General features: G+C 34.8%; 1 protein-coding gene across 4 annotated transcripts in view; it reads left to right on the forward strand.

Moving 5' to 3' along the window:
- Window positions 1-25,277, forward strand: part of NRK (Nik related kinase) — a 116,636-nt gene that overhangs the window by 44,669 nt on the left and 46,690 nt on the right. For all 4 annotated transcript variants that reach the window (XM_064482874.1, XM_010980020.3, XM_064482872.1 and 1 more), the window contains exons 3-8: window positions 9,541-9,597; window positions 10,905-10,976; window positions 15,948-16,073; window positions 19,182-19,292; window positions 20,736-20,826; window positions 23,588-23,718. In XM_064482874.1, the coding sequence (XP_064338944.1) occupies window positions 9,541-9,597; window positions 10,905-10,976; window positions 15,948-16,073; window positions 19,182-19,292; window positions 20,736-20,826; window positions 23,588-23,718 (588 nt within the window). The remainder of the gene's footprint in view (window positions 1-9,540; window positions 9,598-10,904; window positions 10,977-15,947; window positions 16,074-19,181; window positions 19,293-20,735; window positions 20,827-23,587; window positions 23,719-25,277) is intronic.

Below are 25,277 nucleotides of genomic sequence, written 5' to 3' on the forward strand. Positions count from 1 at the left end.
ACTTTGAGTGGCTTCACAGTGGAACCACAAAGATGATTATAGGGTCAGAAAATGAAATTCGCCTATGCACAAATAATGATCTTTGAATTCCTTGGAGTACTCTGCTACAGTGCAGCATTTCAGTCTTTGTCAGAAAACCCCAATGTATCACGGGGCACATTGGATTCTGGGCTCCCTCCAAATCTTCTCCCACATAACGTGGCATAAAAAGTATCTTTGTGCCTTCCCCACCATCACACACATATACACACAGACCTTTGCCCATGCATCTCCTCCCTCATTTAGAGCTTCATATGGATATTAACATAGTTTAGTTCAATACATTTTTGCTGAGTGCTGGTGACATGCCAGGCTTTGTGCTAGACTCTAAAGATATAGAGAGAGGAAAGTTGCCTTTAGAGAGCAGCTAATCTAATAGAGACGGAAGGGTAAATAGATTAATTAGATAAAAGGACCTTATGAGGCCTCAGGAATATAAAGTACCAACTTATGATGTAAGTTTCATTTATGTTGCTGAAACAACAGGAATGCAAATTAAATCTCATGATATATTTATAAAGATATGACACTTCTTCATAGGGACCTAAAAGTGACAACTGTGTCATAAACAATATAAAGTCCAGCAACAGTCTCTGTTACTATTCTTGAAAGAAGCGTAGTTCCTGTTTCCCCCTGAATTGCAAGTTCTAAAATTTGTAACAACTTGATTATAGAAGTTTTCAATCCTAAAGTGTCAAGGTTAAGATATTATTTATTCAACTACAGGCTCCATCTGCTCAAAGCCAGAAATATCTGCTCCTGCTTATTCTGAATTCTCTCCAAAAGGAGAAAGTCACACCCAAAAAGAATTTTCCAACTTTGATACACTTGGTTGTGTCAAAACTCCTGTGATGATAGGGTGCTCATGCAAAATCAAATCAGAGAGTCTTTTTAGTGCCCCTTGTCAGTTAAATGACTACTGCCTGTCAATCAAATTGAATTAACACAGTTTTTGGGGTCTAACACTGTACTAGGCTTTGTGGGAATTTAAAAAAATGTAAGTCTTAATAATCTTGTCAGTTATCAAACAGCATTTATCAAACATTTATACATCTGTGAATTCCATACAACTTTTTAAAGCAAATATAAAGTCTGTTGGATTGCTTTATGGAACTCCCCAGACTGCATCTCTTCCTTTGGCAATCTTTAAAATAAATACATCTTCCTGATGGATAATGTGTGAGGTGTGGGGTGATTAACATGTTGCCTTATATGTCCCCAGCTCTGCCCACTCACCACTACTACCAGTCTGTGCTAGACCCTCTCCAATCCTGGCCACACCTCCAAACACAGACTGCTCCAAATTCATCTGCCCTTTGGGGTTTTTGAGCTTGGTGGTGGTAATGAAGACTAAAAAGGAAAGCAAATGAAATGACTTTCAAAAAGAACCAAACCACCATTACTTCCCATCTCAAATACTGGTTAAGAAAAAGTCCCTGCTTGGAGGAGGAATATGAATGTGCTAACCTTTGAAAGTTCTTCATGGGCTTGCTAACTTTTGAAAGTTCTCTGTAGCCTCATGTCTGTTTTTCTGCATAGACATGATGCTGGCAAAACCTATCCTGTTAGCCACGTTGTCTTGTTCCTCAACAGCACAGCATAAAGTACTCAGTGGATACTGTTTTGGGCTGCACTCTTGGTGGCCTTGAAGCATCACTTGGTTTGTTTGCTAGGAGAAAGCTGGCACCCAAACAAATGACTAGAAGGACAAAACTGTGTGAATGAAAAACAAGGTTCCCGAATGGACATGAGTATAGTAAGTGCCTTGTGGCCTTCTGCCACCACAAAACCAATTGGGAAGAAAGAAAGAATGCCCTGGGGATTATGTGGTTTAGATTTGCCACCAGAAGGCAAAGCAAATAACTGGAAGGACTGTGTAGGAACTGCTGTATAGTCGGCAGTCTTTCCACAACAGTTTCCTTAACAGCATGATTAAAAATAAAGTTTTTAGCCTAATCAAAATTACAAGGCCATCAAGGACTGTCTTGCATTCTTTCTGGGGAAAAATGTGGTAATTAACTTTTGCAGAATGATGGATTTTTCCAACACAGCTGTCACAACTGCTATTTTAAATCATTTGTTATGGTTTAAAATGTGTAATCCCCAAGAAATTGATCATTACTACAATTCAGTGCTGGTTTTTCAGTGCCTTAACCACCCTGATATTTGTATTAGACCATTAACTAATAAAAGCCAGTCCATAAAGTACCAAACTACTAATGGCTAATTTCTCAATGATCACATCTACCTTCTGTTAAATAAGATTTTATTTTTTTTAAATTATACTTAAATTTCTGGTGTGACAAATACAGGTACATTCTTATAGTCTCTTCTGTTCATCTTTTTCTCTTTATGCCCAATTTTCCTTTTTCCTCTTCTGTTCTCCTTCAGTGGCTGTGCCTTCATAATAAGCCTTACCTCATAGGCTTTGTTCATGGTGTCTCACTCACTGGGTCTATCCTGCCCTTCAGAGTCTATTCAAATGCTATGCCATCTTCATGGTCCAGCTGATATTCTACCTCTTCCAGGAAGCCATCCCAGTTACTCTATTCATCATTCACTCAACTAGTGTTCATTAATAGGGTCTTATGTACCAGCCATTTTACTAGGAACTAGAGATACCAAAATGAAAGAAATATATTCCTAGGCTTTGAGAACTTTTTTTTCACCTGAGTTTATTAATGGCATGACTAAATACTTGATATGATGATGTACTTGAAAACTAGACTTTATTGCCTTAATTTATTTTTTCCATTGCAGTTGTCTGTATGTAATTAACTTATCCACATAACTCGTTTATCATTGTCAATGTGGTTCTGTACTTATAAGAGATTTGAGAAAACTAGGGCCATCAGTTGTTCCCTGCTCTACTACTACCCCTCTCCCTACTCTCCCATCCACATCTACAGCTACCTCCTAGATTTCCTAACAGAAATCATAATGAATAACCAGAATAGACATTTATCTCCATGTGAATATGCCCCAAGGCAGAGGACAGACCAATCAAAGAAAAGTGGAAATCTTGAGATGCTGTGGGCCAAAAAGAAGTATGGTGGACTGACTGGTCTGCTAGAAGTCAGTAAGGCTAAGTTTCAAATGAGCAGGTTGCAGACAATTTGTAATTTTCTTCTGCAATCATTTGGTAATCTATAGTTTGATCCTGGATTCCCAATGAGAAGTTGACCTTGCTTTATTACTTTTGAGATATTCCCTCAAATTGGAAGTAATCTGAAATGTGGTAATTTGACCTTCCAAAAATGAATTTGAGGAGTTTTGTGTTTAATGAAAACTAGTACAAGTCCAGTTTTAAACCAGAAAGTTCTTATGACCATCCCTCTATTTATTTTGTTATGTATATAAAGATTGTCCTACAGTGTTTCTTGTTTGAAGCAGACACATATACCTTTTAACGATGTTTTATATGTAACCAGTGTCCTAAACTCAGGGACATGCCACATTTTATGTTCGTAGGACAGATTCACAATGCTTATACTCAGCTTGGAGCCAATGAAGAGCAACAGTCCAGTAATAAAATCTGTTTTTTCCTGGGCAGAGCAAACTAAATAATGCTGCTTATTTGATTATCTAAAGTAATTAACCAAGAACAGAAATCCTTGCTAAATTGAAATCAACACGTTGAGGAATTTATGTTCTTTCCTAGATAATTTCAAATGGTCCTGGAAAAGGAACACAAGTTTGTACCAATTACTATATTTTGGAGTACAGCCCTAGAAAATAGTTAGTTGTGAGATCATGAATTAATCAAGGGAGTTTCTTAGGACTATATCTAAAACCTTCACATGGCATCATATACTTATTCTCTTGAATCTTTTAAACTGTATTTAGACTGTATTTGGGAGCCAGGAATTCATGTCATTAACTAGTCTTTGCATTTCGTGTTGTTCTCTAATTGTTTCAGGTGTATGCATCTTAAACACTGTAAATTTCTCTAGTAAAATTGTGACTTGGCACCTTTTGTCTTTTCAGCTCTCCACCCCACATCCTTTTTTTTACTCCCTTCTCACTTTGAGAATCCCTTCTCAGCCACATTTACCTTGCTCCTCATTCTAGGCTCCTGCAACCTTCATTATAGCTGAGAAGCAATCTCTCCTGGACTCTAGTCCTTTCTTTCCTCCACCACCTGCTTCTATCAACACTTGACTGTTCATGACCATTCTTGAAGTTATCTAATCTGATCATCTAACACGCTAAAGCATTAATGACAAATGATAAATCAATTTGTCTTTTTCTCAGCTAACATTTGAATAATCAGGGAGTTTAATTACTGTAATAAAATTGAGGCCATAATAATGATTTTTATACTCTGTAATGGGTTGTAGGGTGGAGTAGAGGGAGGGATTTTCTGAGTAGTTGGCTTTCTGCTGACCCTAAAAATCATTTCATATGAGTGGCATCTATTAATAACCAAACTTGAATAAGTTGAATGAGCTTGATGGCAAGTCAAACAGTTGCCTGAGATGAAAATATAGATGACTCGATTCCAAATGCCAGTAGGCTTGAGCCTAGAGTCAGGAATGGCTACGAAACATTGTTACTATATATCTTATATTACTCAGATATAAGCAAGCCTATGAATGTATGTAAAAGAATGTATGCAAAAGATTTAAGCAGCAGTTTCTTTTCTTATGATAGGAATGAAAGCTAGGAGAATTTTCTTATTCTTGCTCTGTGATGCTTAAGAATTAAAAGGTCATTCTTTGCACGAAAAAATCTATTTAAGGGAGCATTGTTAATCCAGTGCAGCTAGTAGCTTCTGTGTGATATTATTGGTATAACTGATGGTAGGAAAATCAGACCAAAAAACACCACATTTATAGTTTAAGGTATTCTTTGTGATTTTCCTGTAAAATATTCACTAACGCCACTGTGAAATGTGAGGTTACTTAACATTCAACCTAGAATTTAAAACTAAATTCCTTTTCTAGCATTCTCTATGTGTGTTTTCAACAAATAGCATTTTAAATTAATTTGTCACAAAACATACATTGTAATTGAAAAAAAAGGTATGTCCTAGAAATTGGATTTGCTGGTCCTGGGTTAATATTTCATTTGGGAGACAATCTGTTTATGACATCATGGCCTTCAGCGAAGGTCATAAAACAACTTCTGTGTTGTGTCAGTGAACCACAAGGTGGCACTACTGAACAGAGTTTATCTCAAGATGACTTCTAGGTTCTCTAGATAAATGTTCAAGAATAGTGATACGCCTCTTCAAAACCAGCATCAATCACGTCTAATGAATAGAGAATGGAAGGGGAAAATAGTAACTATACAGTGAAGAAATCTGGCAAACATCACTTTAAACAAGTGATCAAGGTTAACAACACCAATGATCAGTCATGATTATACATACCATGTACCCTTGAAATAATGTGATGAGATGGGCACTTCATTTCTGTGAGGTTCTTTCCCCAAACCCATGATCTCAGTATAATCATGAGAAAATATCAGATAAACCCAAAGTGAGGGACATTCTACCAAATTCATAACCAATACTCCTGAAAAGTGTCAAGGTCATGAAAAACAGAAAAGATTGAGGAACTGTCACAGATTGCAAGAGCCTAAGGAGCATGACAGCTGAATGGAATGCAGGGTCCCAGTTTGGATCCTATAAAAAGGATATTAGTGGAAAAATTGGGGAAATCCAAATAAAGTCTACAGTGTAGTAGAGTACTATACCAATATAATTTATTAGTTTTGACAACTGTACCATGGCAGTATAAGATGTTAACATTAGAAGAAGCTGGGTAAAGGATATACAGGAACACTCTGTACTATCTTTGAAACTGTTCTCTATATTATTTAAAAATAAAAATATTTAAAAACTCAAGATACAGAAGGAACTCTCTGAAATACTAGATTAACAGGCAACAGTTTTCCATTTATCTATCATCTGGATATTCCAGACTTCTGTGGAAGCTTATAATGTTTAGGCATATTAACCCCATACATGGTTCCCAGATCTGAGGCTTAATTCCTCTATAGACACAGTAAGCATGTTTTCCAAACCCCACATTCGGATACCTTATCCAACAAAATAATTGTGTGCAGTTTTCAAATGAGAGAATAAGTCCCAGATAATGAGATTAGAACCAAGTCAATTGTCTCTGTTCTATGGCCATTGGTGACACCTTTTTAATTCAGTTATCTCACTAATATGTTCCATGAGTATAATGGCTGTGTATTCTACACTTAAAATTTTTGTGGCTTCCTAATCATCGGTCAAATAAGGCAATATATGGCTAACATATTTGCTAACATGCCAAATATTTGTGTTGCACAGGATAGTGGTTTGGCCCACTAATAACCTCTTAGAATCAAAGAAGGAAACATTTTAATTCCTTTAAAGGGTGTGTGAGAACCAGTTTCCAACATGTTGTATTTGTGCACACATATATTAGTAAAACTTGACTAGAAACTGTTTATATGAATAATTAGGAAAACAATACTTTTTAAGTCATAATAAAGGCTAAATAAATAAAAATATTAATATATATTTTCCCCAGAGATATAAATAAATGTGGAAGTCTCTGATATATTTATATATCCACATGCAAAATAATGAATTTGTACTCTTCTCTTACATCACTTAGAAAAATTAACTCAAAATGCATTAAAGACTTTAATAACCTGAAACTGTAAAACTAGAAGAGAATATGAGGGAGGGGGGACTTCTTGACAATAATCTTGAAAAGGAATTTTTGAATATGACACCAAAAGTGCAAGCAACAAAAACAAAAATCATTAAGTGGGACTACATCAAACTGAAAAGCTTCTGTACAGCAAAAGAAACCATCCACAAAATGAGAAGGCAACCTACAGAAGGGAGAATATACTTACAATCATTTATCTGATAAGGGGTCAATATCTAAAACATTAACTAATTTTCTCTGATCAGTCAATAACCTACAACTTTTTTCCTTTCCTTTAAAAATTCTAGTCTTTGGTAGCTGTCATGCTCCACCCAAAACTGCTCACCTGATTCTAGACATTTCCTTGTACCTTGATCAGTAGTTTCTGTCCCAAGTCCAGCCCCCTTCTCTTGCTTAGTTTCTATCCTGCTAGCCTTGTGTACTAGTTTCCTAGGTCTGCTGTAACAGATTACCACAAACTGGATGGCTTAAAGGAAATGTATTCCCTCACAATTCTGGAAGCTGGGATTCCCAAATCGAAGTGTATATAGGGCCATTCTCCCTCAGAAGGCTCTAGGAAGTAAGCGTTCTTTGCATCTTCTAGCTTTGGGTGATGGCCGGCAAGCCTTGTTTTTCCTTGACTTGTAGACACACCTATCCAATCTCTGCCTCCATCATCACATGGCATTCTCCCTGGATGTCTGTGTCCAAATTTTTCTCTTCTCATAAGGTCACTAGTTATTGGCGTTAGGGCCCTCCCTAATCCAGTATGACTTTATCTTAACTTGATTACATCTACAAAGACCCTATTTCTAGAAAAGATCACATTCCCATGTTCCAGTGGTTAGAACCCCAGCATGTATTTTTGGAGGACACAATTGAACACAAAACACCTTGACCCAACTCTCGCAGGCCTGATGCCATAAACCAAAATCAGCAATCCATGCCACTTCCCATCAGCGCTATAGCTATCTAATCAGTATAATTGTTTAATGCTTAGTTCTTTGGCAAGAACTGGAGTTAAGTCAAAGTGCCAGTATTTCTAGATTTACTGTATGTCCTGGAAAGTCTTTCAATCCATTTCTGGCACATGGCTTCATTTACAAACAGTGGTTTACTCAATAGGATTGAAGTAGTCTTAAATGTATGGGATTAAATCCTTTCAATCTTATCAGTGGGGTAAAATGAAGAAATTTTGACACTCATATGTAGCATGTAACACTGGTGGTAGTGGTAGAATGGTGTTCTTTTTGAGTTTCTTTGATCAGCTGGCTGTATTTTGGTGAAAAAACTTGTAGGAATCATCTAAAAACAATATTCATATACTTAAAAGTGAATGCTTTCTAAAAGAGATTTCACATCAAACAGACAATATATTTAAGGATCACTGTCCTGAAATTGAGGGATCTCGATCTTTTGCATAGTTATTCACTTGACAGGTTACTCAAGATATTAAAAATATTATACAGAAACAGCACCCCTCATTTGATCATTCTGTAAGCTAAAAAGTACTACTATCTTTCACATGAGATCTGTGACTAGTGACAGTCCTTTGTTTTGCCCCATGTTAGTTTACTACAATTGCAGTAACAAATCCACAAATGAGGTGGCTTAAAACAGCAAAAATTTATTTTCTCACAGTTCTCAAGGCTAGAAGTCTGCAGATCCATTCTCCCTCTGAAGGCTCTATAGAAGAATCCTTCTTTCTCTCTTCCTAGCTTCCAGTGGTTGTCAACAATCCTTGGCATCCCTTGGCTTGTAGCTTCATCACTCCAATTTTTTTCTGTCTTCATATGGCTATCTTCCCTTTATGTGTGTGTCCATGTCTTTGTGTCCAAATATCCTTCCCCTTTCTCTTATAAACGTACCAGTCATTGGCCACGATAATCCAATATGACCTCATTTAACTTGATTACATCTGCAAAGACCCTATTTTTCAAGCAAAGTCGCAATCTAAGGTTATGGGTGAATCTGAATTCTGGTGAGACACTGTCTAACCCAGTACAGCTGAAGAATCAAATCTGCTGGAGAACTATCAGAAAAGGCATTTTGTTTCAAATTCAAGCCTTACTCATATTAATACCAGACTGATATTTTTTCTATGACTACAGCTTGAAATATTTTAAAAGGAACCAGCCACAAAATAAGAACTCTGATTCCAAACCTCTGTGTTAATTTTTGAAAATTATAAATCCATAACTTGTACTCACATTTTGTATAAGACTAAGTTCTTAGAACTCACAGTGTTTTCAATAAGAAAGAATCTTTCAGAACTTCTTTCATTCATAAATACCTTTGATTCGTATGATTGAGGGCATGCTAAATGGTTTAGAGGCCATTGAATTATGTATCACTCTTATGTGTGATCATTATGAAAAAAACATTTTTAGTATATGAAGAGGGGCCCAACGGAAAGATTTGTCTGCATGGTACTACATAATCAGCTGGGAAAATGTTCAGTAGAACACTTCCTTTTCCTGCATCTCCAATCTGGAATTTTTACTTTTCATCTGTGTGCTTTGGTCCATGTAAAGCTAAATTAAAGATACTAAGAAAGCAGAGCCTTCAAATGGCCAATTGTGTCTACTATTCATATCAGACATAAGAAGCAAAACTACGTAAACTTGCTTGATCTTTTGAGTGAAATGGCTGGGGGTTCTTTAAAGTGTTCATAATTAAATATTTCTATTCTCTATGTAATACCTTATAGTTCATCTCTATGTAATATTTTATATTTCATCATAGGCTACAATGTTTACCCTTATTTAATTTTAATATTTTTACTTTGCTTCTTGATTGCTGGATTGTCTGGCCAGAATTTGATGTTTATTGCTATCTTGTGTTTCAGGGACTCCATGAAAAGACTGGTGCCTTTACAGCTGTTAAAGTGATGAATGCTCGTAAGGTAATATTATATCCTGTATGTATTCCGTTCCCTTAGTGGGCTATAGTCTTGGGATAAACAGTTCAGAAAATATTATATAGTATTTTTATATCATTATAACATATAATTATTTTAATCTGGATTTATTAATATTTATCATTTAATATTATTTATATTTTTATTATTAATTTATTATATTTACACATGAAAAAGTTTCACTTACAGAGAAAGTGCTATAAATTTTAGTATTCCATAAAAATGAAGAAAATAAATGTATTCCTGTCTATTTCTAGTTGGTTATCTGTTTCCAGGGATAGTAAAAAGTAGATTTCCCCTAATATTGTGTTAATCCTTCTGTGTTTCATCATATTTTTCCCTCTCTAACCATTCTCTTTGAGAATTGAGGCCATTGGATTCTCAATGACAAGTAGAAGGAAAGAACTTGTCAGAGATGCGTATTTTTCATGTATTTTCTGACAGATGAGCAAGAGAGACAGTTTAATTGGCACTATTTCTGCTAACATTCATAAAGTTGCCATGATTCATAACATATTGTCATAGAATTTGCTAAGTACTGATTTCTGTCTTCTTTCTTTAGCACGAGTGCCTTACTTTATCAGGATAATATTAGCATGAACATAGCAAAGGTCAAAACATTTTCACTTCACTATACCCTAAAGGAAAATTCCCAAATATTACGTTTGAAAAACTGTACATAGTCACTGAATTGTTGTCAATGCCATAAACTATTCTTTTCCAATTTGTGCAGGAAGTGAATTACTGAAACTATTTAAAGAGTTGCATGCTTTTTGTTTTGCCAATAATGTCAGATGTTGCAAACCAACGTGTGTTTCAATGGATTTTGAGGTTTTGTGGATTTATCTTACCCTACAAACCATGACTTCCAAATAATCAGCCTAGTACTTTTTGAGTGAGACTCTCTAAAATACTTATTTCCTTTTTTTAACTTGAAAGACCTTAACCCACATTTAATCTATGTTTCAGATACTCTAAATTGAAATAGTTAAAAATCATGTTCAGTCCATAGATAGTACCAATTACCTTGTTTTGTTAGGGGGAATAGCACTTTACTAACATCGAATTGTAATCTCCCATTAATATGGCAGTTAAATCTGTTACTATGAATTTGGTGCCAAGTTTCTGTATATATAAGAATCTGATTTTTTATTAAAACTATTAGTGAAAATTGATAGAGGAATAATATGTTATTCTTCCATTTAGTACTAAAAGAGCACAAAGTAGTTAAGAATAAATCATTTTCAGAGTGTACCAGTGGGTCTAATAACATTTTGTTCTTGGCATTGCAGACCCCTTTACCTGAAATAGGAAGGCGAGTGAGAGTGAATAAATATCAAAAGTCTGTCGGATGGAGATACAGCGTGAGTACAGAAAGTCTTCATTAGTCCCTAGGCAGTCTTTCCTTTAATTTTCAACTCTAAACTAATCCTTTTGTATTGTATCATTACCTTTAGAAAGCCGCAACTAAAATGTTCTTACCTAAAGGTGATAATGTATTTATATCTTTTAACATATTCACATAGATTCATTCATCATATTTGAACACTGACATCTGTCAGAAAGCAGGGCCTAAAGAAATGGTTCCCTGAACAGGTAAGTGTTGACTGAAGGTGAAGGATTGAGTAAACTCACAGAGCACAGAGTCCTCTAGCTGAGTAACAACAAAAGACGTGATGGGAACAAGAGAGAGTTTTACCTAAAATTGGCCTTGGCAAGGTTCTTTTCACACCTTTTACATGGTATTCTGGACTGACTGGCTTTCCCCCCATTATGATTGTAAGAAACATTGCCATTGTGTGTGAGCCCAATGAAGACTACTCTTTTTTATTGTGAGAATAAGAGAAGATAGAAAACCAACAGGCTACCCAGCCTAAAAGTGTTCAGACATCTGGCACAGTACTTGAATACATGAAGGAGCGTGAAGATGCTTTCTACTTGAAGCTTTTTAACTGACTTACAAAGCAGTCTTTATGACTCCAGTAATTTGCTGGCTCTAGAATAACTTCTGTCAAAGGGAATCCTTTTTCAGGAGATATTGATGATCTAGATGTTGGTGATCTATCAAAATATTCTGTGGGCTTACATGTAAAATTCCTGCTCTTCTTATCAATGTAATTAATTGATATATTTTTTCTTAATTTTCTCCCCTGTACTTAACTAGCTAGTATTTAAATATTTTGTATCTTAATAAATATGCTCTCAAGCACATTAAAAATAACCTTTCCCATTAACAATCACATTCAGAAAAACTTTCTGGTTATATCAGGAAGGTGTTGATAAACAGTTCCATGATTCATTTAGTAAGTACTAGGCTCCTGTTTTGTTTACAGTGTGTCTCAGGAGACAAAGCATATCCAAATGAAACAGGTAGTACTGATTAATAACATGCTTTGGTAGATCAAGAAGCTGTGAAAAGTAAGGTATGAAAAATATAATTGTTTGACCAATTCTGGTTTCATCAAACATTTGTATTAATAAACCCTTTTAAAGTTCTTCCCCAAACCTTCTCTGGTATTCTTTCTATAGGGAAAAATATTTTGATTTTAGAATTGGGTGAAATTGCAAAGGAAGTTTTGGCATCCTTGAACTGCCTCTTCTTGACAAAACGCAGGATATTCAGTCCACTCTGGGCTCAACTGGCCCTGAGCCAGAAAATGCTGTAGCATCATATTACTGGGTTATGTGTGAGAGTTTTAAATTACTCACTTGGCCTGATGGATATAATGTACTTATGTGTTTCTCACAAGCTCAACTTCCTGTTAATTGAGAATGGCAAACATTCTAATGCTTTCCAAACATATCTGATCTTGGTTTATTGGTTTTCGGGGAGTTTACATTTATTTGGGAAACCCACTCTTAAAAGTTTTTCTAGTTGTGAACTTTGAATTCTCTGATTATGTATTTTAGTAAGAAAAATAACTGCTAGCTGTTCAGCCAGTTAACATCTCTAAATCATCCTGAATCCTTTGGGATAAGAAGTTTATGACTTCACACGCATCTCTTTATTTCAGGGGTTTATGGAAATAGTAATAATGTGGAAGTCTACAAACATGAGTTCAAATTCCAAGTCTAACACTAAATAGCCAAGAAGTTCTTGGAAAAGTTGTCTTTCCTCTCTAGGCTTCAGATTTCTCACAGGTAAAATAGCATCAGAATGCTTGGCCTACCTATAACAGGGTTAAAAGTATGGTTAAATGCAATCACATAGCTGCCTAGAGCCCAGCCATTCTCTTGATCCTGCTTGGAGACATGAGATTTCTAACCCATAAAGAAAATGAAGCTCCTTGAGAGATCAAACTACCAAACAAGTTAAAGGACTCAATCTGATCCATGCTTCTTTTTAACTTGTTTTTTGCTTTCTTACCCTCACACCATTATATTATTTATTGTACTTTCTTTTTTTTATGAGTTCCTGTTTCTCTCAGCAGAATCTTGGTGACTTGCTAGTTAACTGAGAGGGCCCCTGTACATACAGAATTGCTAGTTCCTGAGGTTTCTTTCTATATGATGGCAGATATTGTTACCACTTCAAAGAAGAGCCACATCATAAGGGAAGCAGAAAGTTTAAGGGTCCTACATGATAAGAATGAAGGCCCTACATGATAAGCCATAAGGATAAACTTTTAGCTTTGTGGAAGACAGGTTAAGGGAATTCAAAGGAAACTTATTAACCAAGCTTCCCTGGGAGGCTGAGATGAAACTGAATCCTGAACTTCCATATAATTCTCATACTACAAGTTGATTGTTTTATTTGTTCAGTCCTTTATTACACAATAAATACAAAGAGAACCTGTCATTGATTTCTAACTGGCGAAATAATGCTCCATCCCCTCCCACAAAGACATACGATTCTCTCAGGATTTATTTTCTAGTAATTGAATGTTTATGGATAAGTCCACTAGAAAATCCTAGGGGAATGCTAAAGAATGTACTACATATATACTTTCCCCTACCCCAGGTCATCGAGTCAAGGTAACTGAGGGAAATGCTGGGGAGAACTAAAGATTGTTAGAGGTTCACCCCTTAATTGCTCTTAATGCCAGTTGTCCAATTCTAATTCATTGCCCAAAAGAAATCAAAGGTATCCTTTTTCACTGGATTTCAGAACTGGAGCCTAACTGTATCTTTAATTTAAAAATCTTCTTTTCTTTACATACTACAAATAATTTCACTTTGTACAATAAGAGTATTCCTGAAAAGGTTATATAAATTAAACTTTTACAGATGCTGTAGGAGAGCTTTTTATTTACAATGAAATGAAATTTTGAGCTAGTAGGAATTCAAATGACTCTGATGGTGAACCCATTTGTCTAGTTCAGGGTCACTTCCTGATTCATTTAATGTCACCCTCAACTTCATTATGCACTATCTTGTGTTCATCAACAGCTATGTCATTCATGCATGTGAATCTTATTTCCCTGTATGTAAATTCCTTTAAGCTAGGGCTATGACACCTAAATGAATAAACCAATGATAGGTTCATTGAAAATTCCCAACAAGTAAGTTACCTTTTTGAAAGTTAATATTTTAAGATGTTTCTCTTAAGTGTATTGCACCTGTATACACAAAAAATACAGTGATTTTCAATTTATTAAGAAATGAAGAGCTTTTTCTAGACTGGCTAATAGTAGTTACAGAAGAATTATGGGAACTACTTGGTTGTCAAGGTACAAGCAGACATAGCTGAATCTTAGGGAGAGAGAATTGCTTCCTATTTCATTCACTCTGCTATAACAAATATGCTGGAAGTGAAAAGTTTCCAGCACATGTTTGTAGATTATGGTAAGACAGAGAGAGAGAAGTGTAGTTCTGATAACACTCTATTTCAAACGAGTAAGTCAAGTAATATACTGTATTCTAATACCTTGCATTTACAGCATTCTTCTGCCGAGGATTTCAAAGAATTTTAAGTACACTATCCCATTTGCTTCCACTAACATTCCATGGAGATAGGTAATAACTGCCAACTTAGATTTCTGAGGATAAATTGAACCTAGGGAAGATTGATTAAATTTCTAGCTCTTGGCTCTCAGTGCCAGAACCCAGGTGTCCTAATGCTTAGTGTAGATGCTCTTGTCTGATGACATCATACTGTTTTCTGCCAGAAATGTCTCTTGACATTATGTATTCTACTTTGGCGATCCCATCCAAAAAGATGGCTTCACTTTATCACTATATAGATAATCCTCAAAAACAATACCTCTAGCCCTGACCTGTCCCCCAAGTGGCAAACCCATATCTCCATTCTGTGCAATTCTAAGCTTCCATAAAAAAGAAGTGCATTTATGTTTATTTATATAGAAAGATGGTATTTAGATATTGAATAAAACATGCAAGTTGCAGAATACTGAGAAAAATATGAGTTGTTTAGATTAAAAAATAAATGCTATATATATATATATATATATATATATATATATATAATAGAAACCACCCATTTATCTCTGTCATTTCTAGCTACTGCATTAGCATATTAAAATGTCAGAGGAATATACACTCAAATGTTACCATTGGTAGAAAGAAATGTTCAGTGAGAGTAGACCACTTGCCTATCTCTCTCTCTCTGCGTGTGTGTGTGTATATATGTATATTACATTTTTTAACGTATTTACTACTGTAGTGATTAGGAACATAGATGACTTTAAGTACATCTTTTTTAAAAATCAGCACTAATCAAACTAGTACCTTTAAAATGCAATTAATCACAAATTAATCAGGGCAGTGTGGTACAAGCGTAAGGCTAGAAATATAGATCAATGAAATAGACCTATTTCCATACATCTACGGTCAACCAGTTTTTGATATGGATGAAAAGATGATTCATGGGGAAAAACTAGTTTTTTCAACAAATAATGCTGAGACAACTAGATATCCACATGTAAAAGAATGAAGTTGGATCCCTACTTTAAATGAAAATTAACTTAAAATGGATCAAAAGCCTAAATGTAAGAGCTAAAACTATAAATTTTTAGAAGAAAACATCAGAATTCATCTTCATGACCTTGGATTTAGCAATGGATCCTTAGATATGACATCAAAAATACAAACAACAAAACAATTGGTAAATTGGACTTCATCAAAGTTAAAAATTTTGTGCCTCAAAAGACACTATCAAGAAAATGAAGTGACAACCCACAGAATGGAAGAAAATATTTGCAAATCATATACCTTATAAAGTACTTATATATAGACCATATAAATATACCTTATGATTAAATAATAAAAGACAAATAACCCAATTGAAAATAGGGGTAAAGATTTTCTATTAGAAATGTCCCATAGACATTGAATGGCATAGCTTAGGAACTTTGCTCTCTATTCTTATTCTACAGGATGAAGAAGAGGATCTCAGGACTGAACTCAACCTTTTAAAGAAGTACTCTTTCCACAAAAACATTGTTTCCTTCTATGGTGCATTTTTCAAGCTGAGCCCCCCTGGTCAGAGGCACCAACTTTGGGTGTGTATTTAGTTACCTTGATCTTATTCCGTAAGACAAAGTTTCACTTGAGGATATACACTTTCATAAACTGAGGTGTCATTTTTGTGCAGCTACAGGAAAACTTAAGCATTCAATTGTTCAAATAAAAATAGTATGCTCTGATTCCTGGAAATGAGAATGATAAAACAGGGGGAAATAACTTAAGTGCCTGCTAAGTGACTTATGGGTAGGATGGGAGAAGACTCAAATCAACAGTGGAAATATCTAATATATTTCTTTTTAAATAGAGTTTTGCTGCTTTTAACTTTATGTAATTACTACATTTGCTTGTATATTAAAGGTATTGCTAAGGAGACTACCTGATGGACTTGGTAATAATGACTGGATAAATATCGATTCTAATTAGCATTTAGGATGAGCATATGAGTGCATTTTAAATGTTTGCTAAGTATATGTACTTATGTTTAAAAATAATTCCTAGAAACTTATTTCTAAATAGTTAATTGATTTGTCCTTTTATTAGTCTTTGTGCCTATAGTTTCATGAATTGCAAATCAATGAGATACAAATTTTAGAGGCTAACTGAAACCCACACTACAGTCACCAGAATTGTTGCTGCTTCCCAGTGTAGGAGACATAATCAAATCACAAGAAAATGAGCTTTGGTCAAGGATACCTTTATTTAAAAAGGAGTATTTTGAACACAAACTGGGGTTGGTGTACACTTGCTTACATTTTGATTTCCAATCCAAGTCAAAAGTAGCATTTTTAAAAAATAATAACGGAGACTTTTCAGTATTTTCAAGAGTCAAGGAAAGGGTCTGTTACATTTTATATGTGGACTTTAGGAAACAGGGCAGTGGACATTACAGAAAGGTTTTCAACAAGGGATTCAATTGAAACAGTAGTTCTCAAACTTTAGCATGCATCAAAATCTCGTGGAGATCCTGATAAAACACAGATTGCTGGGCCCCACACACAGAGTTATTGATCCAGTTGGTCTGGGGAGTAGATCTACAAATTTGCACTTTTTAACAAGTTTACAGGTGATGTTGATGCTACTTGTCTGGATACCACACTTTGAGAACCCTCAAATTTAGAGATCTTCAGTTTTACCCTATTTTCTGCCAAATGTCCAGTTAACTAAATCCTCTATTCTCCAACAATCCGAATTCAGATTCTATTAAATATCACTGCACAACTTTAATGGCCACTGTTATTTTTTTCGGCATACAACATTTGTCTTTTAATATGTATTTTACTTACGAGATTTTTCCTCTTGACATTACGGCAATTTCCTCATTAGATATGTTTATTAGTGCTCAGTTCCTTCAGTCATTCAACATATATTCATTCAAAACCCATGCAGTTGCCAGGTCTTCTGCTAGATGCTGGGGGTACAATAATAAGCTGAATTGACATGTCTCTGGGTCATAGAAGCTTACAGTCTATCTGCAAAGATGTATATCAATCAAATAATCACACAAATAGATGTATTCGTGGCCAGAAAGGAAATAACATGCTTCTGTGTGGGCAAATAACAAAGGAATCTAAATCAAATTGGAGAATGAGAAACTCTTCCTGGAGAAACTTTTCCTTACACTGAGATCTGAAAGATGAATAGGCAGTGTGTGCAAAAATTATTTATGGAGGTAAGAAATTTCATGGGACCATTCACACTTTCTTGCCCACGTAAATCAGAACAAGTAGGAAGTAAATGAGTAATTACCATTTATAAAGTGTGTGTCCCAGGCACTGTGCTTACAAACCTGGGAAAATGAGAATGCCTTGTGTTCCTTTCACAGTAGAGCTCTTCTGACTCAGGTAATACTAGCAAGATTTTCCAATGTTCATGTTAGTGAATGGCTTTAATTCAGGTTTGTCATGGCTCAAAATGAGCTCCTTTTCTTCCATTACCACAGTGTACATATTATGCCCATTATAGTTAACACGAAAATTAACCTTTAACGGTTTATCTGTATTGTTGGTTTTGTTAGGAACCTTTTGTGGTTTATCTGTATTGTTGGTTTTGTTAGACTTGTTTCTTTTCTTGAGGGGAAAGTGCACTCAGGTAAAAGACATGTAATATATCAGTTGTGAACAAATATAAACTAAGGAAGTCATTTTCAGAAAAGAAAATCTTAGTACTCCAAAGGGAAATAAGGTAGGCTTTTTGAATATTCATGATTGGATTTTTATCCTTTTGCTTCTCTTCATTTATGGCAATAATTAACTTACCTGCAGTTTAAAAAAAGAAGGCATGTCTTGTTCAGTGACGAAACAGTATTGACATGGGCACTTTAATGCATAAACCTGTGCTTAAAGAAAAGTTTACGAAGTTGATTATAATAGTTACTTTCTCCTTCACATTGTTCAGTCTTCTATTTAGCTAATATATAGAAGGAAATTTACTAGTTGGGCACCTGATTCATTAGTGGCAAAAATAAATACTCTGAAAAATTGTACTTATTAATAAAGTAAAATCTGAATGAGACACTGTCAGAATATTAGCCTTAAAATAGACTTTCCTTAGCAGTAAAGTCATTTGGCAAAAAAAATGCCCTACAGTGATTGACAGTTTCTCCCTTAGAGTTGTAGTTTGCCAGTATCTTGGGGGAAAATATTCTAGAATTTGAAAATAAAAGCAAAATAACAATAAAAAACAAATCTAGTCTTAATGTTTAAGTGTAACTTGTTTTGAGATTCTCCATATCCTGTAAACTGTTTCCTCAAACTGTCCTTTTTGTTCTACTCCAGTCATCACTCAGGCTTGTTCCCTGCACAAGCTTCCTTTCGAAAGGCATGTACTCATTCCGTTTTCAATAAACAATGTTCTCCCTTCTCAGCATATCCAAATACTACCTATCCTTCAAGACTTAGCTCAAATCCCACCTCCTGGTTAAAAACCCCTGGTGTGGTACCTGCCTTCTCTCCCTCCACAAATCTTTGGAGTTTTCCCAATTCTTTATAATTCCACTAGTCTTGGACCAGACAATTGAGCCAGTCTTTGCAGTGTCTTAATGGATGAACATTACATTATAAATGCAAGCCATATGGACTAAAACTCTCCAGATATTTTCAGAGAATTACTTTCTATATCTTGATACTTTGCTGGCTTCCCTGCAGATGGTGATGGAGTTATGTGCAGCAGGTTCTGTCACTGATGTAGTGAGAATGACCAGAAATCAGAGTTTGAAAGAAGATTGGATTGCCTATATCTGCCGAGAGATCCTTCAGGTGAGAATTCGTATAGTCATTCTACCCTGACCTTGAAAAAAACCTGGGAGTAATATATACAATGTGTCTTATATGTGCTCATATAGGATGGTTTAAGAATTCTAAATATAACCTCTGGATCAGAATATTGAAAAAGACCAAAAGGCTTTAGAGACAGCAGATTTTCAGGTAATGTCCTTAAATGTTAAGGTAGATCACCAGATGGTTACCAGATGGGTAACCAGGTCCTTCCAAATCATGGCCTGTAATAGCTCTGTCAAAGTCAGACTATAGTGTTCAATGGGTTATGGACATAATCACTGTCATTAGAGATTAAGGTAAATTGAGGCAGAAGTCAGTGTTTTGCTGAATGGCCTCAAACCATCTGCAACTGTTTCGCAGAAAGATAGCCTCTTTGAATAATGTCTTGCTTTCAAAACATTCTTTATTTTGAACACCAAATTGGATGAAAGTGACAGTTTTCTTGCTCTACCAAACTCAAATTTTTCTTTGTGTCTTAAGTGTTTAAGGTCACCCAAGAAGAATATTAACAGAACTGAACAGCACCACTGATAAAAAACTAGAATATCTTTCCTCCCATCTTAATTGGATTCACTTATGGTAATCATGTAAATAATTGAGTACAAACTCTGGACTGAGTTTAAATTCTGGTTCATTGTGTATTTTCTGTGTGTCCTTGAGACAATTACTTAATTTCTCAAGATCTCATTTTCCTCATCTGTACTTTGGGGTGATATTAGCACATTCCTCAAAGGGTTGCTATGAAGATTCAATAATTTACTTCATGTAAATCACTTAGCATAGTGCTTGGCAAAGAATAATGACTCAATAAATATTAGCTGTTTTTGCTGTTACTTCTATTATTAATCCCCAGTTAGATCTGGAGCAATCTCACTGAAGCCAGGGCAGGGGTAGCCAGGTCACGGGTTAGTATTAGTGGTGAATGGTCTGGAGACAGCATGGTAAGCCAATACAAATTGCAAATACTTTAAAATGAATTTCCATATTCCCCCAAATTCTCAGCCTACAAGGTTGACTAGAAAATATTTTGGACTAAACAAATGGTTGGATGAGGAATAGAGTAAAGCAATGACTGAGCTATGATATTTAAGATGTCCAGGTCTTTACTCTTATGGTTAGTTGGAAAAATGGAGGCTACAAAGGAAGGTAAACGGCCCAATGTATACAAACATTAATTTTTGGTGTTCTTTTTCTTTCATGGGTGTCCTGATTTATTTTCCTTTCCTTATAGCCAAAAGTAGTATTTCTGGGAACTGGTTGTAGTAATTCTAGCCTAAAGAAAGAATTTTGTCTGAAAAATGCAAATCTGGGCCATTTTTCTTACCAAAAGTTTTTCAAAAAATACTAAGAACAGTACCAGAAAAAGAGAAAAAATATATACTGATGTTGGTTTTTTTTTTTAATGTAAATATACTTATGCAGGGCTTAGCTCATCTTCATGCACATCGTGTGATTCACCGGGACATCAAAGGTCAGAATGTGCTACTGACTCATAATGCTGAAGTAAAACTAGGTAAGTTTATTCATATAGTACTTTAAGTGAGGCCTCTAAAATTTCTTAATGGAGAAAACTCCTTTAAGATTACTGTGTTTTCTATCATGTCACTAACAATCTTCTCTATTTATTTAGGCTGTATTTTCCCTGACTACCGAACAAGTTAGAATTTGAAATTTTGCTTGGGTTGGGAGGTGTGGGACAAGAGAAAGACACACCTAACTGCTTCTCTGAAATCATATAGATAAAAACAACTTTTAAATTATAATGGGAGCTTTACATTTTGGTCATTGCTTTACCCTCCGTTAGGTTTAGCTATTATATTTATTTCAGCAGTTGAATTTAGTATTTACCGTGTGCAAGTTTCTGTGCCACGGACAGGGATTAAACAAAGAGATAATTCTTCCCCATCACAAAGCCATAGTTTCCAAAGAATATCAAAGAACCTAAGAAATTTTAATTTACTTAAGCACAAATTGCTTCATTGGAATTTTCCCTCAAATATTTAAAGAACTGATACCAGTTAGAAATGATGCTCCAGTAATATCCAAATCAAATTCAGAATTAGAAGTCAAAAGACCAGAAAGTCCCTGGCTTTCTATTCTAGTGTTCAGGGTAAAGAATGGCATAAGTTATTGAAAAATAACTACACTTATTGTCTCACAGGCACACAAGGAACAATATGTTGCATCTTTAATGTTTTAAATAAATATTGTTGGTTGATTTTTAAATAATACCATACGAATAACGTCAGTACTATGTAATGGCAGATGACCTCATTGATATAGAACATAAATCACTAGTATCTAATTCTGTATTTTTTATTGAAGTATAGTCAGTTTACAATGTTGTATCAATTTCTGGTGTACAGCATAATAGTTTTGTATTATTTTTAATTACATCAATTCTTGCCTACCATGTCTCTAGCATGACCTTAAGATCATTCCCATTTTCCTGCTAAATAAATACAACCAAAGTAGAGACTTTGTCTATTCACTGAGGTTGCTTTTCACTGAATATTTGTGGAAGAAGCATAAGGTAATAATTGTTCTTGAAATAAGTGAAAAGTAACTTCAAGAAAATGTATTATGTCTTTTGTGTATAAAAGCTATAAAGCTAAAAATTTTATTTTAAGACACTGTGTTAAAATACATGAGGGTCACTTGAATCTCACATTCAAATGTGCAGGATAGATAGACTGTCACAAGGCTACACTCTGTGTTCACATGTCACAGCACTCCTGTATATTTGGGTCCAGTTGCTGGTCAACATTACCATTTACAACACTGAAGAGAAATTGTAAGTCAAAAGCCATTGAAAAATCTGTCACAAAGCCCATGCACTAAAGATCATGTACTTGACTCTGTAGGAGAGACCTTTTAGCACTGGATTAGAATTTAATCAGGTTTATTGTGCATGTAATCCTCATACATTTGGTTTTAGATTTCTTAGATCGCTTCATTTTTTTAAACAATATATTATAAGGAGAAATTTGCAGAAGTTAAACCCAATGACAGTCAAGGGGAATGACAGAAAGGAAAGGGAGTGACAGAAAGGAAAGAGACCAAAAATGGTTGTATTCCAATTGCAATTGATCAATAATCCTCATATTCTGGTCCCTAGTTCATTAAAGAAAAGGTTAAATGATGCCACTGTTGAGGTCTCATGTCTACTTTTAATTTTAGCTTTTCTTTTTTTCCTTTTCTTCCATTTATCACTCTTTCTTCTAGTCTTTTCTTCTTTTATTTTTTTCTTTGAATGTCATATAACAGTTTACAGCCTTCATAAGTATTTCTTGGCCCTTAAAGTGGGCCCTCAAATATAGTGAGAATGCTGAGCTCTGATGTAACCTAGTCTCCAAAAAGAGAAAATCTAAATAATGAGATTGTACAATACGCAATGATTATTTTCATATATTATGGAGATTTTATTGTTGTTGTTCTTCCTTAATCACTATTGTTGTTAGATCTTTCCTTAAACACTATCTTAAACTCTTAACTTTTTAAATTTTTCTTTTCTTCTCCTTAGATTTTTAAACTACTTTTCAGTCAATGTTGTTAGCCATCCTCTAGATTCCTGGAAACCATTCTAAATTAGAAAATCTACTTCATTTTTCATCCCTGTCTTATTTTTTCTGGACTAAATAACCCTGGTCTACTTTAGCCTTTTTTCTTTCTGTTTCTGAGGATACCATGCTAAATATTTTCATATAATATATCCCACAGATGAATAGAAGACTGAATTTTTGTATTCTAAGCTAAGATATGGATACCACAGTAAATATTTGCATCTGATTCAGAAGATCTGTACAAGAACTTAAACTAAATTTTAGCATAAAACTCATTTTTTTATCAGTTTGATAGGGCTTTCAAATGTCATGAGTGAGGCTTCCTAATAAAGTACTAATAAGTTTTAGATTTCTTAGATGTTGCTTATAGTGCTGGTCTTCCTTCAGGTTGGTGGCAGGTCCAAACACTACATATGTTATCACTTCAGAGGTTCGGAGTGTACTGATGGAACTTTATTTTTAATATTCATGGTAAACATTCAGCCAAACCTACTGTAGATTTATAATAGCACTGCTGAGTCTCTTTCCAACATAAATACCAGCAAAAGCCTATTTCCCAGTATTCCTGGAGTAGACTTCGTGGTAAAGTTTGCTGAGCTGGAATGAAAGTCTGTTATCCATTGTGGCTTTTGTATTGGCTTTCCAAGTTAAAGCAATGACTTATTGAGCTTTTTGTTACTGATTAATTATTTTGACAAATGAATTTTGCAGTGGATTTTGGAGTGAGTGCCCAGGTGAGCAGAACGAATGGGAGGAGAAATAGCTTCATTGGAACACCATACTGGATGGCACCTGAGGTGATTGACTGTGATGAGGACCCCAGACGCTCCTATGATTACAGAGTAAGTGTGAGGATTCAGATAGTAGGAATCAAAATTTGGTGAGGACTTTTGACCTTTTTACTTTAAATTATGAAATAAAAGAATAGAAAGCAGGCAGCTCCTTCTTTCACATAGACTGCAATAGGAAATACTGGCTACTATTCCTATATGTGGTTTAATTATATGCATAAAATAATATTTTCTAAGAATGTAGAAAAAGTAGACCTTGGGAGTTATCTGCATTTGAGGAAGAATGTCTAGTTCATACTGCTTGCAACTTCTTGGTAAAAATATTATATTATGTGGCTTTATATGGAAATTTAACTTCCAGGGGTAGAGTGCTTTGTAAACTTAAAAATGAATAAATGTAAAGCCAATTATTAGTCCCACAGTAACTTAGCTCCAGAAGAAAAAAATAATAATAATTTGATTACCCAGGGTAATGGAGAAAGTCCTTGGCATGGTTCACCTCCAAACCACAGAAAATCAGTGGAATAGACAAATTAAGTAACAATTCATGCTATTTATTAAAGTTTCCACTGAAGCTGCAATTTGGACAATATACATCTATGTACACATTTCAAAAAGCTGATGTGGAAAAAAAAACTCTCCATTTGCTATAGACTGGAAAAACCACACTCACTCTCCACATCATAAGTCATCCAAACAATTCATTGTGGTTTCGTTGTGTGGAACCTAGGACTCAATACTTGAAGTTTATTAATTCACGTTTCATCTCTTTTCCCTTTCCCTTAAATGCCCTCTGCTTGATCTGTAAGCAGATCTGTTGAGAGCTTATTATAGTTCAATACAGTGGAAGTATAATATTCTTTAAGTGGCTTGCTGTAAAAATAATGCATTATAGCTGTACACTTTTGGGCAGTCTTCCAAGGACTTTCAACCATGTTAATTATATATTTTTAACTTTTAATCCCATGTAACTGAAAAAAAGCTTAAACTTAAACCATCACAACAACGCTTTGAAGCTAACATTTATAAACAGGTGTTCTAAGAATTAAGTTAACCTGTTTGAGTTATTAAGCTAAATAGTGTACCTCTAGTTCTGTGACCTTTCCACATTCTAAAAACAGAGTACAGTTAATAGTAGTGAGGGTCATTTCCTAGAGCATCCTAGAATATAATTTCCTAGAATTATAATAGTTCTGTCCTCAATTTACTATATTCAAGGAACTACTGAAAGTACATATGTATATATATACATATATATGTATAAATATTAAATAAAATTATGTATACGTATATATATGTATGTATGTATATGTGTATATATATATGTATATATACACATATATGTATATATAATTTTATTTAATACTTATACCAGTTCTATAACATTGATACCGTTATTATCTCTACTTTACATAGAGTGAAATTGAGGTACAGAGAGTTAAATCACTTACCTAAGATCACACAGCTACTAGGTCTATGTGATAGGACTTCTTTACAGCAAATTCCTTTTGGTATTTCAGTTAATGTAACAATAGCAATACATCCAAAATGAATTTTCCTTACACTGAATCCCATCCCATATCAACTTGTTGTGTAGTGCAGCACTGGCT

Source organism: Camelus dromedarius, chromosome X, assembly GCF_036321535.1.
Source record: "Camelus dromedarius isolate mCamDro1 chromosome X, mCamDro1.pat, whole genome shotgun sequence".
NCBI lineage: Eukaryota > Metazoa > Chordata > Mammalia > Artiodactyla > Camelidae > Camelus > Camelus dromedarius.